General features: G+C 54.3%; 5 protein-coding genes across 5 annotated transcripts; 4 read left to right on the plus strand and 1 right to left on the minus strand.

The window, feature by feature from the left end:
• Positions 1-1220: 1220 nt before the first annotated feature.
• L226DRAFT_472121 (subtilisin-like protein) lies at positions 1221-3205 on the plus strand (the record flags this gene model as incomplete). The annotated part of the gene is made up of 8 exons (XM_067676439.1): positions 1221-1361; positions 1421-1686; positions 1742-1955; positions 2013-2114; positions 2173-2360; positions 2413-2559; positions 2628-3078; positions 3134-3205. 8 exons carry the CDS (start codon positions 1221-1223, stop codon positions 3203-3205), a joined length of 1581 nt encoding a protein of 526 aa, XP_067529775.1.
• Positions 3206-3665: 460 nt separating this feature from the next.
• On the plus strand, positions 3666-4725 carry L226DRAFT_540049 (uncharacterized protein). The gene is made up of 5 exons (XM_067681796.1): positions 3666-3813; positions 3892-4019; positions 4085-4165; positions 4229-4423; positions 4487-4725. Exons 3-5 carry the CDS (start codon positions 4148-4150, stop codon positions 4664-4666), a joined length of 393 nt encoding a protein of 130 aa, XP_067529776.1. The 5' UTR covers positions 3666-3813; positions 3892-4019; positions 4085-4147; the 3' UTR covers positions 4667-4725.
• Positions 4726-4763: 38 nt separating this feature from the next.
• L226DRAFT_305280 (uncharacterized protein) lies at positions 4764-5316 on the minus strand. Its single transcript, XM_067673739.1, has one exon. It carries the CDS (start codon positions 5161-5163, stop codon positions 4861-4863), a length of 303 nt encoding a protein of 100 aa, XP_067529777.1. The 5' UTR covers positions 5164-5316; the 3' UTR covers positions 4764-4860.
• A 2381-nt stretch (positions 5317-7697) lies between these two features.
• Positions 7698-9680, plus strand: L226DRAFT_472079 (family S53 protease-like protein; the record flags this gene model as incomplete). The annotated part of the gene is made up of 8 exons (XM_067676433.1): positions 7698-7838; positions 7896-8161; positions 8216-8432; positions 8493-8594; positions 8651-8844; positions 8896-9042; positions 9108-9555; positions 9609-9680. The coding sequence occupies 8 exons, from the start codon at positions 7698-7700 to the stop codon at positions 9678-9680; spliced, it is 1587 nt and encodes a 528-aa protein (XP_067529778.1).
• Positions 9681-11713: 2033 nt separating this feature from the next.
• On the plus strand, positions 11714-12657 carry L226DRAFT_575828 (uncharacterized protein; the record flags this gene model as incomplete). The annotated part of the gene is made up of 5 exons (XM_067685257.1): positions 11714-11811; positions 11872-11968; positions 12103-12341; positions 12392-12413; positions 12472-12657. 5 exons carry the CDS (start codon positions 11714-11716, stop codon positions 12655-12657), a joined length of 642 nt encoding a protein of 213 aa, XP_067529779.1.
• Positions 12658-12822: the final 165 nt, after the last annotated feature.

Genomic DNA, 12822 nt, shown 5'->3' on the forward strand with positions numbered 1-12822 from the left:
AACCCAATTGGTTCCGTGGATCCAAGATGCTCGACCTCATACTTCGACGTCGAGACACTACGAGCCGCGGCCCCGCCGTGTACTAAATTTACATCGACCACTACGGGCTCTCATGCATCCTGCGAATCATGACCTTGGCCTCTTTGAATCCTGTCGCATGTTTCCCGTTGAAAGCATATTTCTGAAACTCTGACCACTGACTGTAGTGGACGCGCACTCTTCAGTCACTTGTTAGTCTGTGATTGTCCAACAATCCCCATCAACGTTCACTGATACTTCTCTCCAGACCTTCCCGTTGGTTATCCGGCATGACTGGACTGTGCGCGTTCAGAACGAGGCCTAGGATGGTAAGCAAGGCCTAGCCCGGAGCATGATCCAAGGGGAGGAGGTACCAGATGCCGACCAGGATGGCCAGGATGTTGGACGGCCCAAGAAGACCATCGGAGAGGTACGCCGCGAGGGTAAGTCAGTACATATCACGCCGTCTCATGATGCGTGATCTCTCACGCATTCTTGCCTATACAGAGGTCAAGATAACTGTTTGAGGCAGTATCCGCGCGTGAATCACGCCTTCAGTAAAAAGGACACTCCACTTCTTACTGCCTCATGGCAAACTGATCAGGCCAAATCATCGCAAGCTACGCCCGCAGGATGTCTTATGGTCCCATCGCTACACTCCTTCAAACCGTCTCTATCCAACATGGCAGTCGTACCTGTGCGGGCCCACAAGTGCTGGATCTCTCAGCGTTGTTGATGTTTTCCACCGCGACCTTGACTTCGGCTCTTCTGGACAATGTAAACACTCTTTGTTTCGTGCTCTACACGCTCAACTGGCCCCTGTTCAAGCACCTTGACTAAGAGTCAATAACACCATCGGGAGGTCCAGATGCCGTAAGTCGGTCTGGTAAACCTTCCTAGCAACATCGTTTGATTCGTTATTTCTCCTTGGAATGACTGTAGAGGAGATCCGAGACTCACATTGCTAGTATCCGAATATTGTCCGCCAGGACGTGCAACACACCCGAAGGAAGCGGAGGTGGCAAAGTATAAAAGGGCTCCGTCCTCATCGTCGATGATCCCAGGACCTTCAGTCTTGACCTCCTCGAACGAACTCAGTCACTATGATCTCTCCTCTCCTCGTTGCCCTAAGTGTCCTAGCTCTCTCTCTCGGGGCGCGCGGCCGTCAGACAACGGTCGTGCCCAAGCCCAACTTCGTACCTATGCATCCGGCATCCTCGACTTCGTCGCTCCAGCTCACGTTGGTCCTGCCTCCTACCAACATCGATGGTCTTCACACTGCGCTCTACGACGTCAGCGACCCGAAGAGTGCCAACTATGGGAAGTACCTCTCGAAGGCGGAGGTACGGGTGCACACTTCTCATACCTTAGTCGCGGTTGACTTACACTCTCTTCTCTCTAGGTCGAAGCGTTCGTTGCGCCAAAGCCAGACAGCGTGAAGGCCGTCACCGATTGGCTGGGTCAGCACAACATCCACCCTCAGACTGTCTCGCCGTCCGGAGACATGCTGCGCATCGACATTCCTGTGTCGACAGCGAACACTCTCCTCGCCGCCAACTTCACCGTATTCAAGGACAAGTACTCGGACGTCACTCTGACTCGGACTTTGTCCGTGACGATTCCCGACGACGTGGCGCCTTACCTGGAGTACATCTATCCTACTACTCAGTACGCACCCCTTCATGCGCATCATTGATCAAGTACTCACCAAAGCCGACACCAGGTTCATCATGCCCCTCCGGCGGAAGAATCCGCCTTTCGAAGTTGTCACATTGTCACCGAAGTCGAAGCGGCAAACCGACTTCTGCGCTGTGGACGTCATTCCGCAATGTCTGGAGAGCTACTACCACATACCTGCTGCACCTGCGAATGCTACGGGTAACAGTATCGGCGTGAGTGGGTATATGGACCAGATTGCTTCGGAGCAGGACCTCCAGGTACGTGAACTTGCGCCGCCCTTGTACGTACATTCGTGATGGCTATTCCATGGCTAGATATTTTTCGATGCGTGGCGGCCCGATGTCACCACTTCTCCGGAGTTCAATATTGTGTCTATCGACGGCGGTATCACGAGCGGGGTCGGGACATTGGAGGCTGTAAGCGGTTTCTATCTTCCACCTTACATACCCGTTATCTCTAGAATTCTCTATGCAGAGTCTAGACATTCAATACACCGTCGGTGTCGCTACCAACGTCCCAACAACCTTCTACTCTGTCGGTAACCCATTTGTACAAGGCTACATTGATCTTGTCAACTTCCTTCTCGGCCTGGACGAGCTCCCGTTGGTGCTTTCCAACAGCTATTGCATGTTCGAGGGGCTGTTCGATGTAGATTCTGCAAAGTGAGTGTACTATGACCACCCTTACTCTCTTGTCTTATCAGTGCCGTGTCAGTACGTTCTGCAACGCGTATGCTCAGCTTGGTGCTCGAGGAACCAGCGTCCTCTTCGCGTCGGGTGATTGGGGCGTGTACAGCATAGGATTTGATAATAATTGCAACATCACAGCATTTGACCCAACTTTCCCAAGCGGCTGTCCCTTGTAAGTACACTATCCATCGCATCTATGCTAACGACTCGTCGTGACATCGCCCATTCCTCTGACCACAGCTTAACTTCCGTCGGCGGTACGACCGGGTTCGACGGTCCTGAAGTCGCCGCAGAATTCTCTGGCGGTGGATTCTCCACCCTCTTCGCTCAACCCGACTACCAGAGCGCCGCAGTTCAGAGATATCTCGATACTATTGGAAACACGAATGCAGGCCTCTTCAACCGCAGTGGCCGCGCGTTCCCAGATGTCTCCGCACAGGCGGTGCGTTACCTCACCGAAATCAACGGTACCTTCTACGGGATCAACGGCACGAGCGCGTCTACCCCGGTCTTTGCCAGTGTCATCGCGCTGCTGAATGACGCCCGGTTAAACGCGGGTCTGCCCTCGCTCGGGTTCCTCAACCCGCTGCTGTACTCGAAGCAGGGTACTGCGGCACTGAACGACGTCACGAGCGGGAGTAACCCGGGGTGCGGGCCAGTGGGCTTCCCGGCCGCAGAGGGATGGGATCCGGTATGCGTCGTGCTCCATTCTGGTTGTTGAGAAAGCTCATCTTAATTTGACACAGGTGACCGGTCTCGGATCGCCCGACTTCGACAAGTTACTCGCCCTTGTTATGGGTGCTCAGCCCGGCTTGTGAGTGACGGACGGCGACTCGTGGTCATTATATGAAGCAGGTCTTACACTACCGGGATATTGCGTCTCTGAAACCCATCTAAATATTGTGTATGATTAGGTTGCCGCTGAGATTATTCGAAACTCCTGTCAGTAAGCATCATTGCTCGGCGTCTGACTTGCCATATACGGCGAGTGCGAATTGGTGGTTCACAGTTGAACTTTGTGCGCTGAAGCTTGAAATCGATCCTTCTCTGCGACCTCTCCTTCACCCATGGGCCATACCGGGTAGTACATCTTCCTTCTAGTACTACATAATGCGACACACCAACAACATGGCACGTGATCGATGCGTTGATCGAGATACCGGATAGCGCCCATTCTTTGACGAGGCTTGCTCAGTTGCTGCGAGCCTCGACCTCTGAGTTAAGTAGTCCCACCTCGTACAGCACTGAACTTCATGCTCAAGACAGAGTCCAAGTTATACCATACATGCGCGATTGAATCGTTCTGTCATCTCGCTGAAGGAGATTTCCGTACAAGACGCACGATGACGACCTCGTCATTTCGATACCACTCTATAGTTCGATCCGAGTCATAAGAGATGACTGCGGGCTACTATAGCTAGTATAAGTGAGTACTTTATGGCTGTCTAAACCCATCAACTGTACTGTCTGGCTTATGCAGATCTGCATTGTTCAACGGTCTTAGGATCTTCCTCGACACGTATGCGGCGAACCCGACAACAGCCCTACTCTTTTCCAGGTATTTTGGTCATGCTTTGGATAGAGTACAGCATGGAGCACAAAGATTAGGACTACCAGCTCAGGAATTGCAATGTGAGTGTCGTGAGAACCTTGTTGCGTATGCGATCACTGACGCAGATGTTCTCCTTCGACTTCAGGCTGGTTGTCACGACCACTTCCGCAGTATAATGATCTCTCCTAAGATAGCACTTTTATGAACAATGGGATATATTGAAGCTGTGAGTGTATTCGCTGCATTTCCCGCAGCATGCGTGTCATTAACCCGAAATGCGGAGTCTCAGCATTCGATACATCACTGGGGTTGCGACGGGTATCCTGACGAGAAATATCCTACTCGTATAGCAATCTGCTCGTGGACCTCACGGAGCACCGTTGTCCTCTTCGATCTCAGAACAAATGACATGTGCAACTTCTCGTCCAGCGGCGTATACAACATGACGACGTTCGGGCCCAACTTCCCTAGCATCTGCCCATCAGTGCGTTCCTCTTTTCGTTACACGTCTCAGCCTTTACGGCATCTTATGTTTGCTCCTCTTCAGCCGGACATCCGCGCGGAACCAAGAACATCCCCGGAGTCGCAACATTCTTCTCTGGGGCAGCTTCTCCAAGATCTTCGCTCCGCCCGACTACAGAGCAAGACAGTCGAGGGCTACCTTGACATCCTGGGAAGCACAAACAGCGGTTCGTTCAAACGCATTGGTTGGTGCTTTTTTTTTTGAATCCTCGTTCACTGCCCTCGAGGGCCTAGCCCTATGGTAGGCAACAAGCTGCTGTGTGTCTACGGTGTATACGTGCGCGAAGAAGTCCCGGATCGTGGTGTAGGGGGGTGGGGTGTGTGTGTGTCCGGACTAAAAGCGCTCTTGCGAGGAGTAGGGCGTGGGCACGGGTCGACCCCGACTGCAGGGACCCATCCCTAATTACTACCGTGCGTACGGCCCGCCCAAACCGCGCCCCCGGCAACCCCGGCTCGGCACCGCACGTGTCCAGGAATCAACTCAAGCCCACATGTGGCATTTACCGCCAGGTGGACCGACAGCGGATTTAGTCCTCTCCGGCCGGTCGCGGGCAACTCTCCCGCGCCGCCACGGCCCGCCTTGACCACGTCCTGGACCCCACGTGGAATGGGTACCACCTCGAGTCCGCTTGGTGGAGTCCGGTTTCCCGTGCCTACACACCTGGTTCGCTGATGCCCCTCGTGGGTGCGGATCCCCAGCATGTGCAGATCGACTGTCTCGCCGCATGCGACCCAGGTGTACCCTTGACCCGGGAGTAACACGCAACTAACCACCCCCCAACGCTTAGTCGTCGGGGGGTCCTGGTGCCCTGATCGGGTGGTTTTTGCCCCTTATCTCCAGGATTAGACCCCTAGCCGTAGACCCTTGTGGGTGGACGTGAGGGACGCATCAGGGCAAGCCCGTCACGCGCGCCGGCCACGCCCATGGGGTGTTTCCCTGTGTCAAGCGAGAGGGACGCCGCCTAATGCAGGTGTGACGCGACACGTTGGCAGGTTATTTCGCTGGCGCTACCTGAGGAACCCGGCGGCGGACCGTTGCCCCATATAGGACCGGTTAGATTCAGCGCTGGGGAGGATTAATGCTGCCCCGGAGGACGAGCCTCCGCGTGAGTTTCGGATTTGACGCTGACGCACATGTGGAGGGCACGCCCCCCTTACCAGGGTGCGGCTATGTTCCGCCACGGATGTCCCGCTACGGCCCTCTTCAATGCAGCACCGAACTCCAGCAACGAGCATACAAGGCCAGCTCGCGAGGCTCGACGGCGTAGAGGACGCTGAGGTTGGAAGAGGACGAGTGTGGTCCAGTTCCTGTACGTGAACGTCTGACCGTCGATGGCTTTGGGTTATTCCCCCTGGAGCCGCCGCCGTAGGGAGGAGTACGCATCCCACAGACGACGACCCGCTATCAGAGCCCGCCAGCAAAGCCTCAGAGAGGCCCGCCGTTGGGGTCGAAAGCCACGGTGACCCTCTGAAGCCCCCGACCCTCGGAGCAAGCTCCGGCGCTTACACACCATGGTGGTGGTAAGAGGTCAAGGAGAGGATCAGTTGGTGCATTTGATCACCCTAGATACACGGCATGTCCGAATTGGTTTTTCCCACCCGCGTGTCTACACCAACGTTTGCCACCGACGTTGGCGAGGAACACTACTGCTGCTTCATGAAGCACAGCCAAATTCGGGGCAGCCCGCTTGTCTTTGTCAACGCCGTCGTATTCGTAGGTGATTCCATTTTGAACAGTTGCCCGAACAGGACTGACTCGGGATGCGGCGGGCAGGGCTTCTTTCGGCATTGCTCCGCTAAATGGCACGACTTCTCTCATCAACAGCCCCAACTACGTGACCCAACGATCGTATCCCGTGGACTCGTGGGCATGCGAGACTGGATACTTGGGTTCTAAAACTCGATCACACGCCCAAAACCCAACTGGTTGTAAGTCCGACCCTCAATTGAGAAGTCGTCGATTGCATTCACCAATAGCCACGCAGAACTTCTAGTCTATCATGACCGACAACCCCAGAGAGTTCAAGACCCGTGAAGAGGCGCGAGCGGCCTTCAGTCAAAAGTCGAGACGCACTGCGAGCTTCTCAGTTTTATGGGGCGGCCCCGACATGCGCTAAATTTGTTTCAACCAATACGATGCCTCACGCATCTCGCAAACCATGACGTCATTCCCTTCGTATTCTGGTACGTGTGTCCGTTTCTGTATGCCTGCAATGATGTGAACCGCCTCCTGCCAGTAAACTTGCACTCTCGACTCACTTGCCAGTCCACACTTAACCAATCACCTCCATCTACGCGCGCAGATGCTTCTTTTCAAGCCCTTCCCGTCGGCTTGTCAGCGGTACTAGGCCATAGCCTGTGGATATCCCGCACGAGGCCTATGATGTATCGAAAGCCCAGCCTGGAGCATGCTCGAAGGCAGAATGGCTGATCGGGCATGTTGAGCGGCCAAAGAAGATCATCGGAGAGGAACGCCGCAAGGGTAAGTCCATTTCATGAAGCGCCATATGTCAATGTATCTGATGCATACTGTGCTACAGAGATCCATGCAATTGCTATTCGAGCAGGTCATCCCGCATGAATTATGCCTTCAGTAAGAGGGCGTGCCCCTTCGTAACGTTTCGTGGCCGCAGGTTACGCCTGCCGGATGCCTTAAAATCCCAACTCCATGTTCCTTCCAATTCTCTCTGTGTACCTGAGTGAAACCACAAAGCTCTAGATCTCTCGTTATTGGTGATGTTCTCCGCTGTCCCGACCTTGACTTCGGCTCTTCTAGACGGTGTCAACACCCTCGTTTCGTACCTGCATTTCTCAGCTGGCTCCCCACTCACAAGCACCCCAGTTGAGAGTCAATAATAGCACCAGGAGATCCAGTGCGCGAAATGCCGTAAGTCGGTCTGGTTTCCCTTCCTCACAACATCTTTCGGCTCATGCTTCCTTTCCTGAATGACTACAGAACTTGACCAGGGAACCCGTGGCTTGCGTCAGGAGGTCTGAGCCTACTGTCCGACTATTGGCCGCTGGGGCGTATGTACAACACCCCAGAAAGCGGAGGTGGCGAGGTATAAGAAGACACCATTCTCGTCGTCGATGACACCAGGACCCTCAATCCTGAACTCCCTCGAACGAACCCAGTCATGATCACTCCTGTTCTTGCTGCCCTCAGTATCGTAGCGCTCTCTCTCGGGGCCCGCGGCCGTCAGACGACAATCGTGCCTAAGCCCAACTTCGTACCTATGCATCCGGCATCCCCGTCCTCGTCAATCCAACTCACCTTGGTCCTGCCTCCCACCAACATCGATGGTCTCCACACTGCGCTCTACGACGTCAGCGACCCGAAGAGTGCCAACTATGGGAAGTACCTCTCGAAGGCGGAGGTACGGATACACTTCTCATGTTCCAGTCGCGGTTGACTCATACATTCGTTTCTCTAGGTCGAAGCATTCGTTGCGCCAAAGCCAGACAGCGTGAAGGCCGTTACCGATTGGCTGGGTCAACACAACATACACTCGCAGACGGTCTCGCCGTCTGGAGACATGCTGCGTATCGACGTCCCTGTTTCGACGGCGAACACCCTGCTCGCGGCCAACTTCACCGTCTTCAAAGACCAGTCCTCCAACGTGACTCTGACACGGACTTTGTCCGTGACGATTCCCGACGACGTGGCACCCTACCTGGAGTTCATCTATCCAACCACCCAGTATGCATCCGTTTATGCGCATCACTGACTGGATGTTCACTATGACGATACTAGGTTCATCACGCCTCTTCAGCCAAAGAATCCGCACTTTGAAGTTGTCACATTGCCACCGAAGTCGAAGCGACAGCTTCCCGACTTCTGCGCTTTTGATGTCATTCCGCAATGCCTGGAGGGCTACTATCACATACCCTCTGCACCTGCGAATGCGACGGGTAACAGTATCGGCGTCAGTGGGTATCTCGACGAGATTCCTTCTGAGCAGGACCTCCAGGTGCGTAAACGTGTCCTCCCTACTGTCAATGCAATGCGCGGCAGCTGACACATGGGGCAGATATTCTTTGATGCGTGGAGACCCAATATCACCACTGTTCCGGAGTTCAGTATCGTGTCCATCGACGGAGGTATCACGAGTGGAGCCGGAACAGTGGAGGCTGTAAGTTCCAAGCTCAGACATCTGTGACATGCTGATGCGACGTTCGTACTACACAGAGCTTGGACATCCAATACACGGTCGGGGTCGCTACCGGGGTCCCGACAACCTTCTACTCCGTCGGTGACGCTACTGCACAAGGCTTCATTGACCTCGCCAACTTCCTACTTGGACTAGACGAGGTCCCGCTGGTTCTCACCACTAGTTACAGCTTCTTCGAGACACAGTTTGAAGGGACGGGAACGCTACCAGAGTGAGTTCATGCTATCTATGTGCTGTTCGTATCTTACAGGTAACTCCGCAGGACGTTCTGCAACGTGTATTCTCAGCTCGGTGCTCGAGGAACTACCGTCATCTTCTCCTCGGGCGATTGGGGAGTGTATAGTCTCAACTTCGACGGTTCTTGCGACACCACAGCTTTCGGTGCCACCTTCCCCAGCACTTGCCCGTTGTAAGCTCACAATTCTCATCTCATGTTAGCAACTCGGCATAGCTGAACCCCTTTGGATATTGCAGTGTGACTTCCGTTGGTGCCACGACAGGCTTTGACGGACCCGAAGTCGCAGCGAACTTCTCTGGTGGCGGTTTCTCCAACTTCTTCCCTCGCCCCGACTATCAGAGCACCACAGTCCAGAACTACCTCAACACCATTGGAACTCTGGACGCGGGTCTCTTCAACAGCAGTGGTCGCGCGTTCCCCGACATCTCCGCACAGGGGGTGCGCTACCTCACCGAGGTCAACGGCACTTTCCTCGGGATCGACGGCACGAGCGCGTCTGCCCCGGTCATCGCCAGCGTCGTTGCTCTTCTGAACGATGCCCGATTGAACGCGGGTCTGCCCTCGCTCGGGTTCCTCAACCCGCTGCTGTACTCGCAGGGTGCTGCAGCGCTGAACGATGTCACGAGCGGGAGTAACCCCGGGTGCGGGCCGGTGGGCTTCCCTGCCGTGGAGGGATGGGATCCGGTACGCACATTCATGCCTGCTGGTTTGGTGAAGCTAATCTCGTTCCGACACAGGTCACCGGTCTCGGCTCTCCCGATTTTGACAAGCTACTGGCCCTTGTCATGGGTGCTCAGCCTGACTTATGAGTCGAACACGGCATTGGTGAATCTTTGTCGCAGACCTTACGTTCCGGTATCGCGTCTCGGAATCCGTCACTTGTGTACGATTATGATGTGTCTGAAAATCTATAACTTGAGCGCGATCAGTCCTTCTAGGCTGTGTACGGTATCCCCATTTTGTGACTGAACAAGGAGGTATGTCAATTTCCGCCTTCGCGCGCATAGTTGCATACTTCCCCTGCTTGATAAACGAGATTGAAGAGCCTTCTACTATGCAAACCAAACTTACTCGACGAAGGAGATCTGAGACGCACACCTGAGCGGGGGAAGGCGAGAGAAACTACAGCCCTTTGCATATTAGTCTGGAATTCGCGACGCGCGAATCTTTGTTTGTCCCGAACAAACATTGCCTTAACAGGTAACAACCTAAACCTCGCGTGTTTTCCTGGAGGACTTCAAGGGCGAATTTTGGCACGAAATTGAATCTAGGAAGGTCAAGGTGCAATTGTGTGTCAATTCTGAGCAGCAAGAGCCTCAGATATGCAGCACTGTGCAGCAGGATCGGGGCTGGGGACACACTGGTTCGTGCCACCGGCTGTTTTCCCTTACCCGTTAAGGGAATGTTTGTTCGGAACAAATAAAGATTCGCGCGTCGCGAATTCCAGACTAATATGCAAAGGGCTGTAAGTCTGCGCTTCAGGCTTGCCCATAGCCTCAGCCTGACGCGCTCGTGACACCAGAAAGCACGTGATCGAATCAAGATAGCCATTAGCGCCCAAATCTCTCCAGCGAAGCGAGCTCTCTCCCGCATCTCACCCAGGTCTCACTATCAAATTTCGTGCTGAAGATTATCCAAGGTACGTGAACGTTCTGTTCGTTACCTATGTGCGCTCAGAAAGAGTTTTGTACTAGATACACGGCGACAGCTACAGCGACGGTGACGGCCCCCTCATCCTGGACGATCCGAGTCATGAAGGGCGGCGCGCTGCCAGGGCCAGTACTACTTGCTATCATTGGTGAGTGGTTCGAAAAAGTCCAAGACCATGAAATGGACACTCTGGCTCATTCAGGTCTGCGTTGTCAGACAAGTTCGACTGTTAGGATCTTCCTCGACACGTACGCGAACCCAACAACAACTCTACTTCCACGCATCTTAGCCATGCTTGAATGGAGCACGATATAGAGCGTGACGGTGAGAAGCTGCGGCTCGGAACTTGCTTTGTGAGTGCCATGCGAACCGGGATAACTGACGAGCCCTCGCGCATGGAACAGGTGAACTTCCGCCGCACGAACCTCGCTACCAAAGTGGAGATCACGTACCTCGTGGATAGTACCGCAACGTTGAGATGCAATGCAGAGCTTGTGAGTCACCATTTGAGGCACATCGCTTCAACGAAGGTGTTAATTGCCTTTAGGCGATTAACTCATGACCGACTGCTTCATCGTCTCCGGTGTCTCACTCCCGCGTCGGTTTTTCCATTCTCAGCGGTGACGCACGGACAATCATGAGTACGTCCTACGCATTGCTTCTCCTCTTCCCTCCCGAGACTAGCTGACGTTAACTCTGCAGTATCATCTCTACCACAACCTACTCCTCCATCCTCTCCAGCCCTGCAAGCCGGAAAAGCTGACCTTTCAAGCAGCAAACGTCCCGAACCAATGCTCTTCTGAAGTTTCCACGAAGTGTCTGCAGGCCTGTTACCACGGAACAGCCTGGCTACCTCGGCAAGCTTGCGCCTGACGACTATGTTCATGTGTGTCTGCGTTCTACGTGCATATCGCTGAGAAGTATTGCTGAAGCGATAACCAGATCTTCTTTTCCTTCAGGCCGGATGTCGCGACTACTTGCAGATTCTATGCCTTCTCTCTTGAGATTACTGGTGTCACGAGCGGTATTGGGACGCTCGAAGCCGAAAGTGTGTTCACTATCTCGATTGGAATATGCTTGTGATAATCCGGAGTGCAGGGCCTCGACATCCGATACACGGTGGGAGTCGGCGGCGACGGGCGTCCCAACGACGTTCTAACCCGCGGCAACCCATTTGCGGACGGCTTCCTAGATGTGGTCAACTCGACCCGCCCTGGACGAGTTCCTCCTCGTGCTCAAGACGAGCTATGGCCTCAACGAGACCAGCTTCGCCAGAGGAAACTTGGCAAAGTAGGTTGTGATTGATCACGAATCTCAGCGATCACCGCTGCTAACATGAAAGCCCGTCAGCAAGTTCTGCAATGCGTATGCCCAGCTTGGCGCTTGGGGCACCAGTGTCTTCTGCTCCGGGGACAATGGCGTGTACAGCTTCTCGTTCAACAGTCCTGTGCGATGCTACGACGTTCAGGCCTACCTCCCCTAGCACCTGCCCATCGTGCGTCCCTCTTTGCATCACACATTTCGACCTTTACGGCACCTGACATTTGCTCCCTTTTAGCCGGACCTCTGTGTGGAGCGTAGGATATCCCTGATGTCGCAACATCCTTCTCTTGGGGCGACTTCTCCGACATCTTCGCCCGGCCCGACTACCAGAGCGCCGCAGTCGAGGGCTACCTCGACGCCCTCGAGAGCACGAACGACGGCCTGTTCAGCCTCACTGGCCGCACGTTTTCCGATGTCTCCAAACAGTTGATGAACTTTATCATCAGAATCAACGGCATGCTCGGCCTGGCTTTAGGCACGAGCGCGTCCACGTCGACGTTCGCGAGCGTCGTTGCACTGTGCAATGACACAATGATATCGCCAACAGGAGTAACCTAGGATGTGGCGAGGTATGGATGCGATCCCTGGTATTATGCCTGGCTTGTAGAGTTGAATTGAACACACCAGACGACCCCACCCAGCACAGCAGACTCTGAACAGTCGTTGGCTCTCGTCCAGGGCTGGATGCCGGAGCGGGCATTCGCAAGGTTGGCTTTTGGCGTCGGAACGGCACGACTGTCATCGTCGATCAGCCTCGGCTACAAGCTTACATTGGTCGTCCTTGGTAAACTCATGAGACTGGACGCTGTCTGAAGCACTACTAGTACGCGTCCGGAACCATCTGCTTGTGAGTTTGCTCTCCATTTGGAGAGACATCCGATGTACTATGCTCATCATTGGTCGTACAGGTCTTCTACCCGACCATGACCGGCGATCTCATGAGTTCAAAACAATTGGGTCCGTGGATCTCAGAGGCGA

Source organism: Lentinus tigrinus (genome assembly GCF_003813185.1).
Source record: "Lentinus tigrinus ALCF2SS1-7 unplaced genomic scaffold L226scaffold_50, whole genome shotgun sequence".
NCBI lineage: Eukaryota > Fungi > Basidiomycota > Agaricomycetes > Polyporales > Polyporaceae > Lentinus > Lentinus tigrinus.